General features: G+C 40.7%; 1 protein-coding gene and 1 non-coding gene across 2 annotated transcripts in view; both read right to left on the bottom strand.

Moving 5' to 3' along the window:
• Window positions 1–18,607, bottom strand: part of Slf2 (SMC5/6 complex localization factor 2) — a 55,621-nt gene that overhangs the window by 26,467 nt on the left and 10,547 nt on the right. Inside the window, exons 5-9 of the mRNA XM_034507131.2 lie at window positions 17,546–18,513; window positions 16,481–16,551; window positions 11,736–11,858; window positions 10,706–10,873; window positions 8,166–8,268 (exon numbers count right to left, since the gene is read on the bottom strand). Of these exons, the coding sequence (XP_034363022.1) occupies window positions 8,166–8,268; window positions 10,706–10,873; window positions 11,736–11,858; window positions 16,481–16,551; window positions 17,546–18,513 (1,433 nt within the window). The remainder of the gene's footprint in view (window positions 1–8,165; window positions 8,269–10,705; window positions 10,874–11,735; window positions 11,859–16,480; window positions 16,552–17,545; window positions 18,514–18,607) is intronic.
• Window positions 14,712–14,813, bottom strand: LOC117699458 (U6 spliceosomal RNA). The gene has a single exon (XR_004605184.1). It is a non-coding gene; the product is annotated as a U6 spliceosomal RNA (small nuclear RNA).

Below are 18,607 nucleotides of genomic sequence, written 5' to 3'. Positions count from 1 at the left end.
CAGAAGAGGGCATCAGAACCCATTATAGATGGTTGTGAGCCACTATGTGGGTGCTGGGAATTGAACTCAGGACCTCTGGAAGAGCAGTCAGTGCTCTTAACCACTGAGCCATCTCTCCAGCCTCTGTTGTTTCCTATTTTTACAATGTCTACCTGTAATTAATAAGTAAACAACACTTGAAACAATAGCACCACTCCAAATTAAATGTAAAGGCAGGCCTTGGAAGATGACTTAGTTGTTACAGTGCCAGTGAACAAGTGTTCGGACCTGAGGTCCATCCTTAGTGTCTAACTCAGACCAAGTATGGCTGGTTGTGGTGTGCATGCCTTTAGTCCCAGAATTCGGGAGGCAAAGGTAGGCAGATCTCTTCTGAGTCGAAGTCAGCCTGGTTTACAGCGTTCAGGCCATCTAGGACTATAAAGTGAAACCTCAACTCAAAATACAAACAAATCTAAGTATGGTGGTATATATTTGTTTTTTATGTTTTATTTGTTATTTTTCTGTGTATGAGTGTTTTGGTTGCATTTATGTCTGTGCATGACACACGTGCAGTTCCCATGAAAGCCAAGAGGGCATCAGGTCTCTTGGGACTGGAATTACACAGGTTGAGTGCTGCCATGTAGGTGCTGGAAATTTAACCTGGGTCCCGTAGAAGAGCACCCAATGCTCTTAACTAGTGAGTCGTCTCTACTCTTGAGCTGGGCGGGGTGCATTTGTAATTCCCAGCTTGGGGGAAACAGAGACAGAAGGAACCCTGGAGCTCACACTAGATAATAAGTGTAAAAGATTCTGTCTCAAAAAATAAAGTGGACAGCAACTTGAGGACACCCTTGTCAATCCCGAGCCAACACATGCATACACATATGTCCTCTACAACCACACCCCCACCATACCAAAAAAACAAACTTTAAGAAAAAGACTGCTTCTAAGATGATCAATACACAAAAATAACACAGGGTGAGGACAGTTCAGTTGCTAAAGTATTTGCTGTTCAAGAAGAGAACCTAACTAAGTTCAATTGCCAGAACTTACATTTAAAAGAAAAAAAAAAAGCTAGGGTGCAGTGTTACTCGTACTTAATCATGATGCTAGTAAGGCTGAGAGAGGGGAATTCCTGTAACTTGCTGGATGTGTGATTTTAATGAAAAGGGCCCCTAAAGGTCCATACAGAGTAGAAACACTATTAGGAGGTGCCTTGTTGGAGTAGATGTGGCCTGGTGGGAAGAAGTGTGTCACTGGGGGTGGGCTTTGAGGTTTCAGAAGCTCAAGTCAGGTCCAGTGTCACTCTCTTCCAGCTGCCTGACAATGAAAATATAAAATTCCCAATTCAGGTGTAGCTCCTTCTCCAGTGAACTTCTATGCTTGCCGCCATGACGGGCTAAACCTCTGAACTTGTTAAGTCAGGCTCAACTAAATGTTGTCCTTATAAGAGTTGTCATTGTCATGGTGTCTGTTCACAGCAGTAAACCCCTAACTAAGACAGTGGCTGTGTAGTCTAGCCTACAAAGCAAGTTCAGGCCTAAAGAGGAACACCCCAGGTTTATCCCTGGCCTCTTTTAAGCACCCATATGGGAAAATCAAACCACAAATTAGTAACTGAAGTTACAAATAAGCAATATACCCATATATTTTTAATTAGGTGAGGGGATTGAATCTGAGTACATGTAGCCCCAGCTGGACTCAAACTAGCTATGCATCTAAAACTGACTTTAACTCTTGAGCCTCCTGCTTCCATCTCCTAAGGATATGCTTATAGGTGGCACTACCATACCTAGCCACTCTCCAATTTTCTTTTTAAGGAAGGGCTTATCGTGGCTTACAGTTTCAGGAGATCATCCCATCACAGTAGAGAATGCACAGAAGCAAGTGTCAGCTAGTAGATCACACTGCACCTACACTCATGAAACAGCGCTCATTCATTTCTTTTTGAGACAGGGTCTCATGTCTTCTAGTTCAAATAATTCTAATGAGAGACCAAAGGGTCTCTCACTGAACCAGGAGCTCACTATTTCTCTAGATTGAGTAGTCAGCCATTTACTGGCCTCTACCCTCATGCTGACATTTCTGGGAATACAGATATGCACCACTCTACACAGCTTTTACGTGGCTGCTGGGATCTGAACTCAGGTCCTCATGCTTGTGAGGGAAGCACTTTACCCATAACTCCCCAGGTCCAACTAAGGTACCAAAGATGTTCAGTTGTCACCAGAGACAAAGGAAGAACAGTAACTAGGTATTAGCTGCCTTCAAGGAGAGGACAGAACAACCAGGTGATAGTGGTGCACTCATTTAAACATAGAACTCTGGAGGCAGAGACAGGTAGACCTCTGAGTTCAAAGCTAGCCTAATGTACAGAGTAAGTTCTAGGACAACCAGTGTTATACCCTGTTTCAACACCCACCCCCATCCCCAAACAAAAGTCAGGACAATCTGTGTTCACTAGTACAGGAGCTTATGTCATCACCCAATGACTGTTAGGTACAGAACATTTGGTGCATTGCTACAAAAGTCCCTCTGGACATCAAGGCATGCTCCCTCTCACTCCCCCTCTGTCTCTCTGATGCTCCTTCTCCTCCTGTACTAGGTATGTTGCATAATGTGACTGTGGCATTCCTTGGCTCCAACCTGGCAAGGCCCCCTTCACTGTTTTATCCTAACAATCAGGGTATTAGAAAAGCAAAGAGCTTTATGTTCAGTATGACTGGTAACTCGGTAAAAACTTAGTCTATCAATACTTAGGTGAAATCGTACTTTTACCTAGTTCAGTGCGTCTCAACCTTCCTAATGCCGCAACCTCTTAATACAATCTCCCATGATACAACTCCCCCTTAATACAACTCCTAATCATAAAATTATTTTGTTGTTATTTTATAACTGTAATTTTGCTGCTATGAATCCTAATGTAAATATGGTATGCAGATGGTTGAAGGTGACAACCTCTATGAAAAGTGCCCCTAAGGGGTCACAACCCATAGGTTGAGAATCATTGATCTAACAAGATGTAAAAATTTAGATCCAGAGACAAATAATCCAAGGTAAAACAACCTGTGGCTGGGAATGGTGGTACACACACCTGTGAGCTCAGCACCAGGATTGAGGGCAGCCTAGGCTATGTATTGAAACTCTTGTCTTAGAAAGATCCAGTTAGGGCCTAACTGGATCGCTGGAATCCAGATGGCAGTGAGAGAACCAACTCCTAGAAGGAGTGTTTGTGCACACACACTAATTAAAACTCCCGACTGTAAAAATGTTTGTAGGATACACACAACTTCAACTGCTATCCTTTTCTCCTACCCAGAGCCATAGGTTGTAACCACAATAAATTTAAATCTAAACTATAAGGAATAACCCAAATTCTGCTCAGCTAGATACACAGTTTAAGCCAATTTAAAAAGTAATCTACCTTAAAAACGTCTTTGCTGTGTCTGTGTTAAGCTCGCCTACCAGGAGAATGTAACACCCAAAGATGTGCTCCACATGGGTGGGGAGGTGAAGGGCATCTCGGGGAGGTGCCAGAGACCCGGGATAGGAGAGGTGCTCAAGAGTCACTTCACTGTGACTCTCAGCACTGGGAATATAGAGCCTGAAGAGGCCACCTCCAATAGCCAGGCAGGAACCCCAGTGAGGTGAGAGGAAAACCAACCGACTCACAAAACTTTCAACCCAAAATTTATCCCGTTTACAAGAAATGTAGGGACAGAAAATGGAGCAGAGACTGAGGGAATGGCCAGCCAATAACTGGCCCAACTGGAGATCCATCCCTTGGGCAAGCACTAATCTCTGACACTATTAATAATACTGTTATGCTTGTAGACAGATGTCTAGCAAGGCTGTCCTGAGAGGCTCCACCCAGCAGCTAATTCAGAAAGATTCGGACACCTACAGCCAAACAGTGGATGGAGCTTGGGGACTCTTATGGAAGAGGTGGGAGAAGGACTGAGGGCCCCAAAAGGGATAGGAACTCTATAGGAAGACCAACAGAGTCAACTAACTTGGACCCTTGAGGTTCTCAGAGACTGAACCACCAACCAAAAAGCATACACTGGCTGGACCTAGGCCCCCCACCCATATGCAGCAGATATGCAGCTTGGTCTTAATGTGGGTCCCTAACAAGTGGAACGGGTGCTATCCCAAAACCTGTTGCCTATCTGTGGGATATGTTCTTCTAGCTGGCTGCCTTGTCTGGCCTCAGGGTGACTTCAAACTCTCTAGACAGCATGAAAAGGTCTTGAACTTGAGATGTTCCTGCCTTGCTGCTGGAGTCACCATTATTAGAGATGTAAAACAGTATGTATGCCTTGATCATTTTTATTACATTTTAGCAAACTGAAAAAAAAAATATGCTGGGCAGAGTATGGTGGCACAAATGTATAAGCCAGCACTGAGCTACACAGCCTGACCCTGGTCTTGAAAAAAATCCAACAGTTAGGAATATTAACATTAAAATTTATCTAATATGCAAATGATAAAAGTCAAAGTTTTTTTTAATCATTGTAATGAAACTGAAAAACAGAGATGAGAAAATGTGTCTTATACAGAGAAAATATTTATTATCTTAATTTTCAAAGAATGATTCAGAAAGGTATAACAATCTGCTTAGGGGAAGGTATGTTTGTATACGTGACAGTCCACATCAATATAAAAATACAATAGAAAAATATGTAATCAGGGATTACGGAAACCCCAGTATGACAGTCAACTTTAAAATTATAAATACAAATATGCAGGTGAGGTAGTTGTGTCACTGAAAACTGCTGAGCAGACAGAGATATCTTCAGATATGTACGTGCTCTCTGACAAGAGGCAAAGCACTGTAACAGTGACATTAGCAAACTAAAGCCTGTTCAGGGAGAGCACCAAGGCATCAAGGAGACTGACAGGAAAGTCGGAGAAGGGTGAGGGTCATTTGTTATTTTAAAATAACTTAAGAGAGATGAAGTTTACTGTGGGAGCGATAGAAAAGATAATTAGTACCAACAGATCAAAATTGTTAACCATTTCAGGCAAATGCTGCTTTGTGGTCTTTATACTACCTGCTGTTACTGTGGACAAAGCTCCTCTCCCACAGCAGGAAGCTCACTCTATCAATTTCTGTGGTATGAGTTGTGCTGAAAACACCTTATTTGGAACTTATATTGCTTTGTATGGGGACAAGGGTGGGGCCCATTCAAACAACTTCGTTCCTCGTTCCTATGATTTCACCTTAATAGAAATGTCTCATAGTAGGGTGGTGGTGGGAGGCCGAGACTAGTGGATCGAGGCCAGCCTGGTCTACAGAGCAAGTTCCAGGACAGCCAGGGCTACACAGAGAAACCCTGTCTTAAAAAAAAAAGTCAAGAAAACAAAAGCAACAACCAAAAACATCATGAACTACCTCCCATTAAAGAAAACAAAAATCCCTCTTTCTTCTTATACTTTCCATATCCATGTTGGCCTGTTTTACTTTTTTTTCACAGTACTTGACTCTTAGGAAAAAAACTACTGTAAATTCTCACATTTTTTTCTACCTCTTCTGTGTTAAAATGTAGGCTTCCTGTGATGTTTCATCTACTACCTCACACAGTGACACAAAAAATGTCAACCACTAGCTGGGCATGGTGGCACATACCTTTAATCCCAGCACTTGGGAGGCAGAGGGAGGTGAATCTCTGTGAGTTTGAGGCCAGCCTGGCCTACAGAGAGAATTCCAGGACAGCCACAGCCATTATGCAGAGAACCAGTCATGAAAAAACAAAAACACCTCTCACCTGCCAACAACCACATGAAAATAATGAAAGAGTATACTAGAATGTCTCTAGAGTCTTGCCAAATAGATAATTTTCTGACATGCTTCCAACATCCAGAGTAGAAATGCCGTATTTCCCCCTAAATCTTAGTTCACAAGTGTGATGGTCCCCACAGGCTCATAGGGAATAGCATTATTAGGTGTGACTTTGGTGGAGTAGGTGTGGGAGTGGGCTTTGAGGTTTCATATGCTCTAGCCAGGCCCAGTGTCACTCTCTTCCTGCTGCTGCCTGTCAATTCAGATGTAAAACTCTCAGCTACCTCTCCATCATCATATCTGCCTGCATGCTGCCGTACTCCACAACATGATGATAATGGACTAAGAATTTGAACTTTAAGTAAGCCCCAGTTAAACGTTTTCCTTTATAAGAGTTGCTGTAGTTGTGGTGTCTCTTCAGAGCAAAACACCACTGATTCAGACAACATGTAATAAAGTTTTCTGATAACAACAATACCTGGATTGCTGCAAAAGCAGCTGCACTCTTAATTGCTGAGTCATCCCACCCAGCCCTTCCAAGAACAGGTTGGTAGATCTTTGAGGCTTGGTCTACATAGTGAGTTCTAGTATGTAGAACTAGTATGTAGTTCTAGTATGAGTTCATTATGTAGTAAGGGCTACATAATGAGACTGTCTTTAAAAGGAGAGGATTTCCAGGGCAAGACTTTTGTGTGTATGTACATGAAGGCATAATCACCCACACAGGCCCCTGTTAAGGCAAAGGTGAACACTGGTAGTCTTCCTGTATCACTCTAACCTTATTTTCTTATTGGGGGTGAAAGGCAACACATGTATACTATGGCAAGCCAGTGGAGGTCACAGGACAACCTCAGGAGTCTGCTGTCTCCTACCATATGGTTTCTGAAAACCATCACCCTTACCAACTGGGCCATCTTGCCCAGCCCATTTCATCTTACTCTTTAAGAAAGGGTCTCTTGCTGAACCTGCAGCTTATTGATTCAGCTAGAATAACTGGGCAATGAGGCCCCACAATCTTCCTATATATACTTCCAGCTGTATACAGGAGTTACAGATGTGTTGCCACTCCTGGCCTGCAGACGGATCCTCAGAATCTGAACTTAGGCCCCTTGTTCTTGTGCAGTAAGCATTTTACACAGAAACATCTCCCCTGCCTGGAGGGCAATTTTTTTGCATAGTACAAAATATCCTTTTATACTTAAAAACGGTTTACTTCCATTATTTTCTATAAATCCAGAATTTTATTAAAATAGAACAGTCCAGTAGTCTGAGAAAAACCTGACATGAGTTGGGCAGTGGTGGCCTTCAATCCCAGCACTTGGAAGGCAGAGGCACTCGGATCTTTTTGAGTTGGAGGACAACCTGGTCTACAGAGTTCCAGGCTGGCCAGGGCTACAGAGAAACCTTGTCTTCAAAACCAAAACCACCAAAACCAAAACCAAAACCAAAACCAAAACCAAAACCAAAACCAAACCAAAACCACAACCACAACCAAAACCAAACAACAAAAAAACCCAAGTGATAAAACTCGCTGTGAATCTTGTCCTTGGCAGGAGAATTCTACCTTAACTGGGCACTATTGTAAACAGAGGACCCAGTGTAACATTGAAAGCCCTCTCCATGACCTTCCAGCTCTGCCAAAATCCACTATATTAAATACTAAATTACTATCTTCTTGATATGTCCAGAGCAATAAACACCTATATTCATGTCTAATATATCTAGAGGAACACCAAAGCAATATATAAAATCTACATCATTTAAACAGAAACAAAGACGTATAAATGAATTTAAGTATTAAATATGAACATGGAAGAGAAACATTCAGTTGAGTTTCCATAAAAACTCATTACATAGGGGCTGACAACATGGCTAAGTGGTTAAGAGTAAGAACTTGTACTTCATTTCATAGAGAACTAGAATTCGGTTCCTGGCATGCATGGTCTGGTGACTCAATCACCTGTAATACCAGCTTCAAGGAATCTGACACCTCTGGCCTCCACAGGTGCTTGCACTCACACCCACATATTCACACTTAGACACATATGAATAGGGAATATCAGGACATAGGTAACTTGAGAAAGAGCACTGGCTCTTCCTGCCTCATTTTATTTCCCCAGAAATCATGGGTTTAATATGGCTAGAGTAATAGTTTTCTGCTTAAAGTGAAAAAAAAAAAAAAAAGAAAAAAAAAATCATTTATCCATTTATTTAGTGTGTATGGGGTATGTGCATGATCTAAGTAGAGGCCAGAGCACAACTTTCTTGAGGTGGTTCTTTCCTTCTTCCATTGAACTCAGGCTGTGAAGTTTGGTCATAAACATCTTCACTCCTGAGTCAGTTTGCTAGACCCTAGGAGTTAATACAGTAGGTGCCCGCTATAAATCCCAAATAATTCTCTTACCCGAAACAGCCACTTTAACACAGGTACAGGACACTGGACGTAGTGGTATGCAGTGGTAAGGAAGCCTTGTGTTGTCAAAAAAATCTGATCTTTTTTTCCTGATCTGGAAACAGAAAATCAGTGATTGTTATCCATGGGAAAAAAAACCGCTAGCACAAACACATTTGACAAAATCAGAGAAACAAGTAAGCAAACTTCAGTCCATGGAGGTGGATTCCACACAACATGGAATGGGTTTATACATAACCTACGTGGATCTGACTTACTTTGTGGGCTCCACACTCCTCTGTGGACAAAGGCACATTTGTATGCAGTACTCAGAGTCTACCAAGTCTGAGAACATCAGCTTTTGTCAGTTTAGGGATGAACTTTCTAAAACTCAGCACCAGAATCCACATGGTCATTACAGACCCAAAATGCCACACACTCAGAACAATTATCCTAGTCTAGCATTGAGCAGAGCCTAAGAGCTGTCTACTCAGTATTCATTTTAGTTTCTCAGTGGTACCTAAATTCTGACTTTAGCTGGGCAAAATCACTTGCTATATGTGGTACTGTTGACAGTATCCAATTAGCCAAAAGCAGAAGCTCAGGCTGTGTGTGCTTTCTGAAGCTAGCACTGCAACACAGTAAAGCAGTAAGATACTACTAGTGGAGAAAAAACACGGCAGAAACAGTAGACTGGAGCCAGGACTCCCTAGCCATGACGTAAAACAAACCTTGGTCAAGCCCCAGCTATTCTGACAGCCACTGTTATTAATGTTTGTGGTACTGAGAATGCATTTGGAGAAAAGACCCTGCTCTGTAGGCTCAGGGTGACTCCAAACTTGTCATCTTCCTACCCAGCAACTTTAGGATTACAGTTGTGAACTGTCATGGCTTGATTTTACATACTCAGTTCTCCACTTTGAGATAGTATCTCTTGTAGCCCAGGCAGGCCTCAAATTTGCAAGTTGAAGACAACCTGAAACGCTTTTTCACTTTTCCTTACCCAGCATATGCCACCACTTCTGGTTTGTGTGGTGCTGAAGAGCAAACCCAGGGCGCTGTATGTGCTACATAATCACTCTGCCAACCAAGCTATGGCCCCAGACATTCCACATGTATTTAATCCTAACTGACAGAGGTAGGGGACGTACTATGCTCAAGGCCTTTGGTTTTATTTCTAGCACTGTAAACAGCAAGAAAACGGAAGCTGACACTTGGAAGGCAGCAGCACTCTTTTACTGGGCCCCAATCAAACACTTTTAAGAGCAACTTTTGAAAAAAAGGTTATATTTTATGTGTATGGGTAGTTTGCCTCTGTGATGGATATTCATGGTTGTCAATTTGACTATACATGGAATTAACTAAAACCCAAATGGCTGGGCATACTTGTGAGCGGTTTTTTCCTTTTTAATTTATTTTTTAATCAATTTATTTTCATGTGCATAGGTGTTTTGCCTACATGCATTGGTCTACGTTTTGGTGCCAGATCCCCTAGAACTGGAGTTAAGACGGTTGTGAGCTGTCACATAGGTGCTGGGAATTGAACCTGGGTTCTCTGGAAGAACAGCCAGTGCTCTTTGCTGGTGAGCCATCTCCCCAGCCATGTTTGGGATTCTGTTTTCCCTGTAATAAAATAATTTGAAGTAGAAAGCCCCATTTCTTTTTCTTTTGTTTTTCAAGAAAGTGTTTCTCTGTGCAACCCTGACTGACCTGCACCTTATTCTGTAGATCACACTGGCCTCAAACTCACAGAGATCTGCCTGTTTCTGCTTCCTCGTGCTGGGGTTAAAGATTCAGGTGTTCCCTGCCTCCCAGCCTATATGAAGGACATAGAAGAATGATTACCCCACCCCCCTGGCTTTGGCTCTTGTTTTCCTAGGAAGTCCATTCATTTACTGGCATTAAAGCTTACTTCTTCAGGATTCCAGAGTATACTGAAGACCAGCTGAGACATCCAACCTCTTGGACTGAATAACTGGACTTCTGGACCTTCCTTTTGTAGACAGCCATTATTGGTGTAGCTGGAACACAGCCTGTAAACCATCCTACTAAATCCCCTTTCTATACCAACGGATTCACTTTGTAAGCTCTGCTCCTCTAGACCAATGGTTCTCAACCTTCTTAGTGCTGTGATCTTTTAATACAGTTCCTCGTGTTGTGGTGATCACAACCATAAAATTATTCTTATATATAGTTCATAACTGTAGTTTTACCACTTTTATGAATTGTAATGTAAATATCTGTGTTATCCAGTGGTCTCAGGGGACTCCCATAAAGGGGTCACGACTCACAGGTTACACTGCTCTAGAGCACCCTGCATGCATATGTATGTACTACATACAAATCTGGTGTCCACAGAGGTCAGAACAGTGTCAGCTCCTCTGGACCTGCAGTTATGTATAGCTCTGAGCTACCATGCAGGTGCTGGGAACTGAAGCTCGGCCCTTTGCAAGAGCAGTTGCGTGTTCTTAATCATTGAGCTGCCTTTCTAGCCCTTAGAATGAATTTTTATACAGGAAAAAAAGAAATCCAAATGTTTCGGATTTACTTACTTGAGAATAAGCTTTTCCACAGCACTTTCTCCGATAAAACCAGAGTCTCTTAAATCTAAGGTACACTGATTGAAAATTTTTCCAGAATTGAGGAAATTAAATATTTCTTCACCTGGATGATGATCAGGAATAGCATCAACTGTAACTGAAAATTTCTTTAGAAATTCCCTGAAATACAAGGATCATTGAATATCAAAGAGTTAGGACATACATGACTTTGTACTTAAAAATGAAGGCAAAACACCTGGAAAACTCTTAAGAATCAACATTTTGTGTATGCTTTTTCTGAGATAGGGTTTATCTGTGCAGTCCTGGCTGTCCTGATATTTGCTCTGTAGACCAGGCTGAACTCGAACACAGAGATCTGCCTGTCTCTGCCTCCCAGGTGCTGGAATTAATGCATGTGCTAACATGATAGGACCAATGTATTTTTTTTTAGCATATTAATAATTTTAAAGTTGATTAACTCAGGCTAAGGAGATGGCTCAGTAGGTAAAATATTAATTTCAGACTGACTTAAAAATACTTCAGCCAGGTATAGTAGTGTACAACCTTGATCCCAGTATTCTAGAGGCAGTGGCAGGTAGATCTCTGTGAGTTCCAGTCCAGCCTGGTCTACAGAGAATTCCAGGCCAGCCAGGGTTCTTACAAAGAAAAATCTTGTCTTGGGGGGCCGGGACCGGGGGTGGAGAGAGAGAGAGAGAGAGAGAGAGAGAGAGAGAGAGAGAGAGAGAGACAGAGAGAGAGACAGAAGGGGAGGGGTGGGGGAGGGAGAGAAACAGACACAGACAAACAATGTTTTGCAGTCCTTCTTACGGCTACACATTTCATACTTTCAGTAGTGAAAACCAGAGTCTCTCAGTGTTAAAATTTAGGATTTAATTTTGTTTTAATGTTTGCCTTTCAATAAAACCCGAGTGTATCTCAGTCCCTGAGCAGCCAGCCAAAGATCCAGCTGTTTTATAAAAATCAAAATTAAAAAATGGTAAAACAGTACTATAAGATTATAGATGGTATAAAAAGACACTACCTGTGCTCTTCCAAGAGGCCATCTTCATCATCTGTACTTTCCTGGTCACCAATTCTGATAGGAGATTTAATGCCACGGCCCTGCCTTATGTCTTCCTGTAGCTGCTTTTGTAGTTCATCTAGCCTGAAAATTGAAAAGAATGTCATAATAAATAAGTCACATTCATTCATTCATTCTTTTTTTCATTCATTCATTCTTGAGACGAGGTCTCTCTATATAGTTTTGGAACTCTCTACATAGACCAGCCTGGCCTTAAATTCAGAGACCCACCTGCCTTCTGAGCACTGGTAGTAAAGGCATGCATGCCAGGCTTATGATTTATGTAAAAACAGACAACTTTTGCTGTGCTCTAAAAGCTGCACCAAGGAAGACTTTTACCACGTACTGTTATATAACAAGTTATGTTATAATATAGAAGAAATCATATCTCCAAAATATATTACACTATTTTTTAAATTTAAATGTGCAGTACCCATGAAGGCCAGAAGAGGGTGTTGGATCTCCTGGCACTAGAGTCACAAATGATTGTGAGCAATTATGTGGGTGCTGAGACTCAAGCATGGGCCCTCTGGAAAAGCAACCAGTGCTCTTAATCACTGAGGCATCTTTCCAGCCGTTTGGATATTTTTTTACAACTAGAAATTTAAGAATGACCAGAAATAGAAAAGGGGGGGAAAAAAGGTAAATAATGATCAAATATAATTATCTTCTCAAATCTTTAATACTGACATCTTGTAGACCAACACCATTATAATGTTAATTAGGTTTTTTTTTCATCGTGGTCACATGATTATTATCATTACTACATGTAACGCTTACTGAGCACTTACTATGGAACACCAAACCACAAACTCTTGGTGAAATTAAAGGAAAATAAGTGATTGATAAACATACGGTTCTCTCACTACCGATGGGTCAATCATCACACCAAATATTTCTTCTTCTTTGGTCTGAGAACACTCAATATTATCACCATTCCCATTGTTTGTGTGTGTACTGAAATAAGTCTTTTGATGTCTCCTAGGCTGGCCTGACAATTGAGATCTTCATGCCTCAAATTAAGTGTTGGTGTGTTTGTCACCACATGTAGCAATGCTTAATTTTAAACAATTTCTCTAAATTCAGAGGGGAAAATTTTAACCTAAATGTCTGATGATTTCCTATAGTTATATGTTTAACAAGTTTGAGAATTGTAACTTCTATGTAATTCAGTTATCTAAACTTTCTTTTTAAAGTTACTTAAAATTTGATTTTTTTTTTATTTGCATGGGGGTGACTGTGGTGGCTAGAAAAAGGTGCCAGATACCCTTGGAGCTAGAGCTATAAATAGTTGTGAGTTGTCCAATGTGGGTGCTGGCAACTCAACTGTAGTTCTCTGCAAGAACAGCAAGTATTCTTTATCAAAGAGCCATTTCTCTAGCTCTCTAAACAGCTTTTTAAAGAAACATTTACTTATTTACTTACTAACTTATTTATGTATTGTGACCATGGTGGTGGTTGGCAACATGTGTCACTGTGCATGCTTGAAGGCCAGAGGTCAACCTATAGGAATCTGTTTCTCCTTCTACCACAGGGATTCTCAACACTGGACTCATGTCATCAGGTTTTGGTGGCAAAGCAACTGCTTTTACCCACTGAGCCATCTTACCTGCTCCAGTCAACAAACTTTAAATGAAGGTTTTTCTGGGCTAGTGCATGAATAGACATGTTCTGGTATCATTAACAGTAAGTCTGCTCCCAGTACTTGTGAGGCAGAGGCAGGCGGATTTCTGAGTTCGAGGCCAGCCTGGTCTACAGAGTGAGTTCCAGGACAGCCAGGGCTACACAGAGAAACCCTGTCTCGAAAACCAAAAACCAAAAACAAAACAGCAAGTCTGCAACCACACACATAACTTTTTAATTCAAAGCTTAATTTATGTACATGTATGATTATGTGTGTTTCCATGGAGGCAAGAAGAGGGTGCTGAAGCTCCTGGAGCTACAGTCATAGGTGGTTGTGAGATATCAAACTTGGGTTTTGGGAAACAAACTCAGGCCTCTTTGAAGCACAGCCATATCTCTAGGCCAAGTATTTAAACTTTTTATTTATATTTTACTTTTTAAATTATATTTAAGCCAGGCATAGTGGAGCACGCCTTTAACCCCAGAACTCAGGAGGCAGAGGCAGGTAGATCTGAGTTTGAGGTCAGCCTGATCTACACAGTGAGTTCTAGGACAGCCAGAGCTACATAGTAAGACCCTACCTCAAAAAGCCAAAAGTAAACAAACAAAATTACATCGACTTCCATGTGTGTATGCATAGGTACATAAGTCAGAGGATAACTCAAAAGTCAATTCTTTCCTTTCCCCACATGAGTCTTAGGGATTGAACTCTGGATGTTAAGCTCAACAAGTGCTTTCACCCACTGAACCATCTCTCTGGCCATTTATTTATTGAGATAGACACTGAATTTATGGCACTCTTTCTGACTTAGTTTCCCAAGTTCCTGAATTACAACAATGGTCAATACATTCAGCTAGCCACATGAATGTCATTAGGGAATCACGACCCTCACATTTGATGCGTACAAAATGGGCTGCTTTCTGAACTATTTCTTCCAAAGAGTAACGTGACACAGAAAACATGTACCGTTTCAAACCTCGTTCCTAATGTTGGGCATGGTGGTATACACCTGTAATCTCAAAATTTTGGGAGACTGGGAGCAGAAGAATCCAATCTTTGAGGCCAACCATGGCAATATACTGAGATCATGCTTAATTAAGCAAATTACCCTTCCTCCAGCCCAAGAAAACAGTATAAAATGTCTAAAATTGGTAAACATTAAAAAAAAAAGTTTGGATTTTAAAATGTTTATTTCCCTAAGCGAAATCAATTTATTTATAATAATAAATAACTATGGTTCCTTATTTAAAGTAGTTTATTTCCATATTCTATGAAAACCGAGTTTTTTGAGAGCTAAATGTTGCTAATTTTTTAAAATTAAGAAATGCTTCATGAATCTACTTGTCATCCTTGTACAGGGGGTCAAGCTAATTTTCCCTGTGTTGTTCCAATTTTGTTTGTGCTGAAGTGAGCACAAACATAAAAATCAAGGTCCTACTTTTGTGCTAATAATAAAAACTAATAAAAAAATAGGCAAAGGCTGTCAATAGATATTACTCCAAAATTATCATGAAGCCTAAAACCACACAAAAATGTATTAAAAATGCCAATTAAACTCATGATGAGAAACTATACCATCCCATGTCCTTTAAGATGGCTATGGGAGTGGAGGGAGAGAGAGAGAGAGAGAAAGAGAGAGAAGAGAGGGGGAGGGAGAGGGAAAGGAGGGAATATGAATATGAATGAATAACAAGTGCTGGAAAAAATGTGGAGAAGAGAAATCCTCACGCACTGCAGATGGTAATGTAAAATGTGTACTTGCTGCAGAAGACAGTGTGGCAGTTGTTCCAAATCCCAACAATTACCTCAAGTTCACTAAGTCCGGTGTGGGTCAGGCTCAAAATAACCGAAAGATACATAAATCATCATAGCATTTTTTTTCCTACAACAGCTGAAAAGTGGGCCATTAATGGATAAATGAACAAAATGTGACATGTATGCAAGACGGAAGAGAAAACCTCAAGAAGGAAATTCTGACCCAATCTTCACTACAATGAAGATATTATGCTAATTACCATACTCTAGATATAATAAGGAAACCAATAAGTGATCTCACATGAAATATCTAGAGTAGTCAATTTCATAGGAACAGGTAGAAAAATAAACATGGTGGTTTGTCAAAGGCAAGGAGGCAGAGCAGAATGGGAACAGGCATGAAGTTCAGTTTGAGAAGACAAAGAACACTCTGGAGTGAGGTGGTGGTGATGTCAGTATGCTGATCTAACCTGTACTATTGAGAAGATGTAGGGCTGTGGTGATGGCATAAAGTACTCGCTGCACAAGAACCAGGCCCTGAGTTTGAATTCTCAGAACCCACATAAAGCTGCATGCATAGACCAGGTGTGTTGGTGCATGCCTTTAGTTCCAAAACCCAGTAGGCACAGGCAGGCAGAGTTCTGTAAGTTTGAGGCCAGCCAGAACTATACAACAAGATCCTATCTCTTAAAAAAGGACACTGGATGCATAGCACGAGTGTCTATAATCCCACAGAGAAATGGGAGGCAGAGAAAGGAGACTACCTGATGAAGCTCTTGGGTCAGTTAAGGCTAGCACACACAGCAGTGAGGAGCCTGCCTCAAACACAGCAGAAGGTGAGGACAGACACCAAGGCTGTCCTCAGATCTTCACATGCATGCTACAGCAAACATGCACTAGCACTCTCATGCACACACACTGTACGTGCACACATATAATGAAAATAAATTCTACTCATGCTTTTCATCAGTTAAGATACTGTTATAACAAGCAAAAGGATTTATATTAATAATGTAATATACAGCATACTATAAAAACCTGTATCTTTTGATGTCTCTTGAACAAGAGAACACACCTTATTTCTAAAACAGTTGACAAGAGAATTAGAATAATGGTACTCCTAAAAAATGCGTGTTAATTTTTAGTTCTCCTGGGATTCTTTGGTGGACTGGGGACTGAAGTCATGGTTTTGTACTTGCTTGGCAATCACTTTACCACTGAGCTAAGTCCCCATCCCATATATACTAATATACCATTCTAAGGTAAATTAAAGCCAACCACATAGCAAAGCAGTTTGTTACATGTAACAGATTATGATTTAACCAACCTCTGTGTGTCTTCCATCTCCTTTACCAGTCGCTCTAAGGTATTTGTGTAAGTTCCACTCTGAGGATATTCCTAAAACAAAAAGAGAGTTTAAAAAATACTTTGTAACTTACCTTAGTAGAAGAACTTGGATATTTTAAAGTTGTTCAGAGTCCTAATTGACTATTTTCTATGTCAGTAACCTGGGTCTGGATGACACCCTTCTTAAAGGAAAAGTTTCATCATCATGCTTTAAATCTAGTATTCTATACTGCAGGCAATTTGGTCTCATATCCATTAGGAGGAGGGACACTTCCTGTAAAACCCTGCTAGCCTCAGGATCTGAATGCAAACACCCAAGGGTTCTGTGGTGACCCTATCTTTGCTTCTGCATTCTATTTTAGTGAAGTCAAATTACTACTAATTTTTAGGTTTTACCATGGAATATTATACCTTCCCCACCAAACTTTACAGAAATTTTAAAATTAATACAGTTTACTCCCAAGATAGAATGAAGCACTTTATAAATAAAATTGCACACCACAATTAACAACATTTCTACACTCTACCTTCATTTACAGCAGTGGTCTCCAAAGCAGGGGGTGTGCAAGGTGATCCATTGGGGTGCAGGAAGAAAATAATAGAACTTCTATTTATATGGAACGTCTATAGAAACTCCAGTAGAACTTAATCTATAGTAACTTCTATGTAACTGCCACAGGAAATACTCAATTGTTCTTTTTCCTTCTAAATCTGTTTTCTTTATATACTTTATTTCAAAAGTACACAGTATTATAGTGGTACATGTATAGAATATATAAGTTACATATATATACTGGGGTACATGCTTAAAGTTTTCTTTTAATAAAAAAGTACATGTGATCAAAAAAGTTTGGAGACCACTGATTAACAATAATAAAATTGAAGATATAGGGAACTCATTTACCAAACAAGAATTCACACTCATGTCAGTCTAACGATGAGCTGTGGTAAACACTGAATTTTAAAGTGAGTTAACAATCTATCTTCTTTAATTAATCCATCTTTCCCCAGTCAAGTGAAGACAAGTTACCATAGAACTTCTTACCATGTAGTCTGACGACTGGGATCTAAGCCCCTTGGAAAATGCAGGAGGCTTTCCTGAAGTTGTAGGAGTCTGACTGAAGTTCAGAGCCATTATTTCTTCCAGTGATTTTAGTGTTTCCTCTTCCTCATCACTCTCTAAGTTGTAACCTAAACTTTCTTCATCACTATCAAAATCACCCCTGAATTTCCTTTTCAGTGCACTGCTACCTGCATTGGAATTGCCTGAACTCTCTTTATCTGAAGGTGCTGCAGGGCTTGGGACACACGGCACAACTTCCAAGGCAGCTGGGGGAGATGCTGCTGGAGGGGTGTACTCTGAATGCAAAGATCCCCCAGAATTTTTCCCTGAAGATTCATTAGAAACAGCCTTAATAGTCTTTGTTTTGTGTTCCTTGTGTTTGGAGGATTCTGTAGAATGCCCAGAACGTTCTTTTGAGGAGGAACACTCTTTATCTTTTTTAGAAACTGGAAGAGTGCAATTTTTAGCATTTAGCGGTACTCGAGAGGAAACAGCACTTGGAACATGAGAAAGTAAAGGTAGCTTTGTCTCTTTTGATGTCACAGAGCCAGCCGGTTTACTTTTCTGAAGACTGCTAGCTCTTTTAATTGTAGATTTTTCCTGAGGTAAAGGTAAGTGGGGTTTCTGTATTTTAGTCTCTTTGGTACTTGCTGCGTGGACTTGGTCACTATTCCTGGAAGAATGGTGGCCAGAATTTGAAGGTGCCAAGTCTGCAGAAGAGCGATCTGTTTCATCATCAGGTTCCTTGGCTATATCTTCCAAGCGCAGAACACCACCAGGAGTCTTCAGTGCAATGTGTCTTATAAACTTTTCTCTCTGATGGCATGTGTCTGGGCGCTTCTCTAGGAAGGGCTCTTTTGCTTTTGGTATGATAGATTCTTTTGTGCTTTTCAGGTCTGAGTCCACAGAGTTCCTTTTTCTTTTGTCGGAGAATTTATTCTGTTTAGAGCCTAAAATTAATTTTTGTCACATCAGTGAGAAGTATACTCTTCTGTCTGGGTCAAGCTTATTCACAGAACACTCTGAAGAAATATTTAAATTCTA

The sequence above is a fragment of the Arvicanthis niloticus genome, chromosome 1 (genome assembly GCF_011762505.2).
Source record: "Arvicanthis niloticus isolate mArvNil1 chromosome 1, mArvNil1.pat.X, whole genome shotgun sequence".
NCBI lineage: Eukaryota > Metazoa > Chordata > Mammalia > Rodentia > Muridae > Arvicanthis > Arvicanthis niloticus.
Note: the sequence above shows the minus strand (reverse complement) of the source record. Positions and strands in the feature narration are given on the sequence as shown.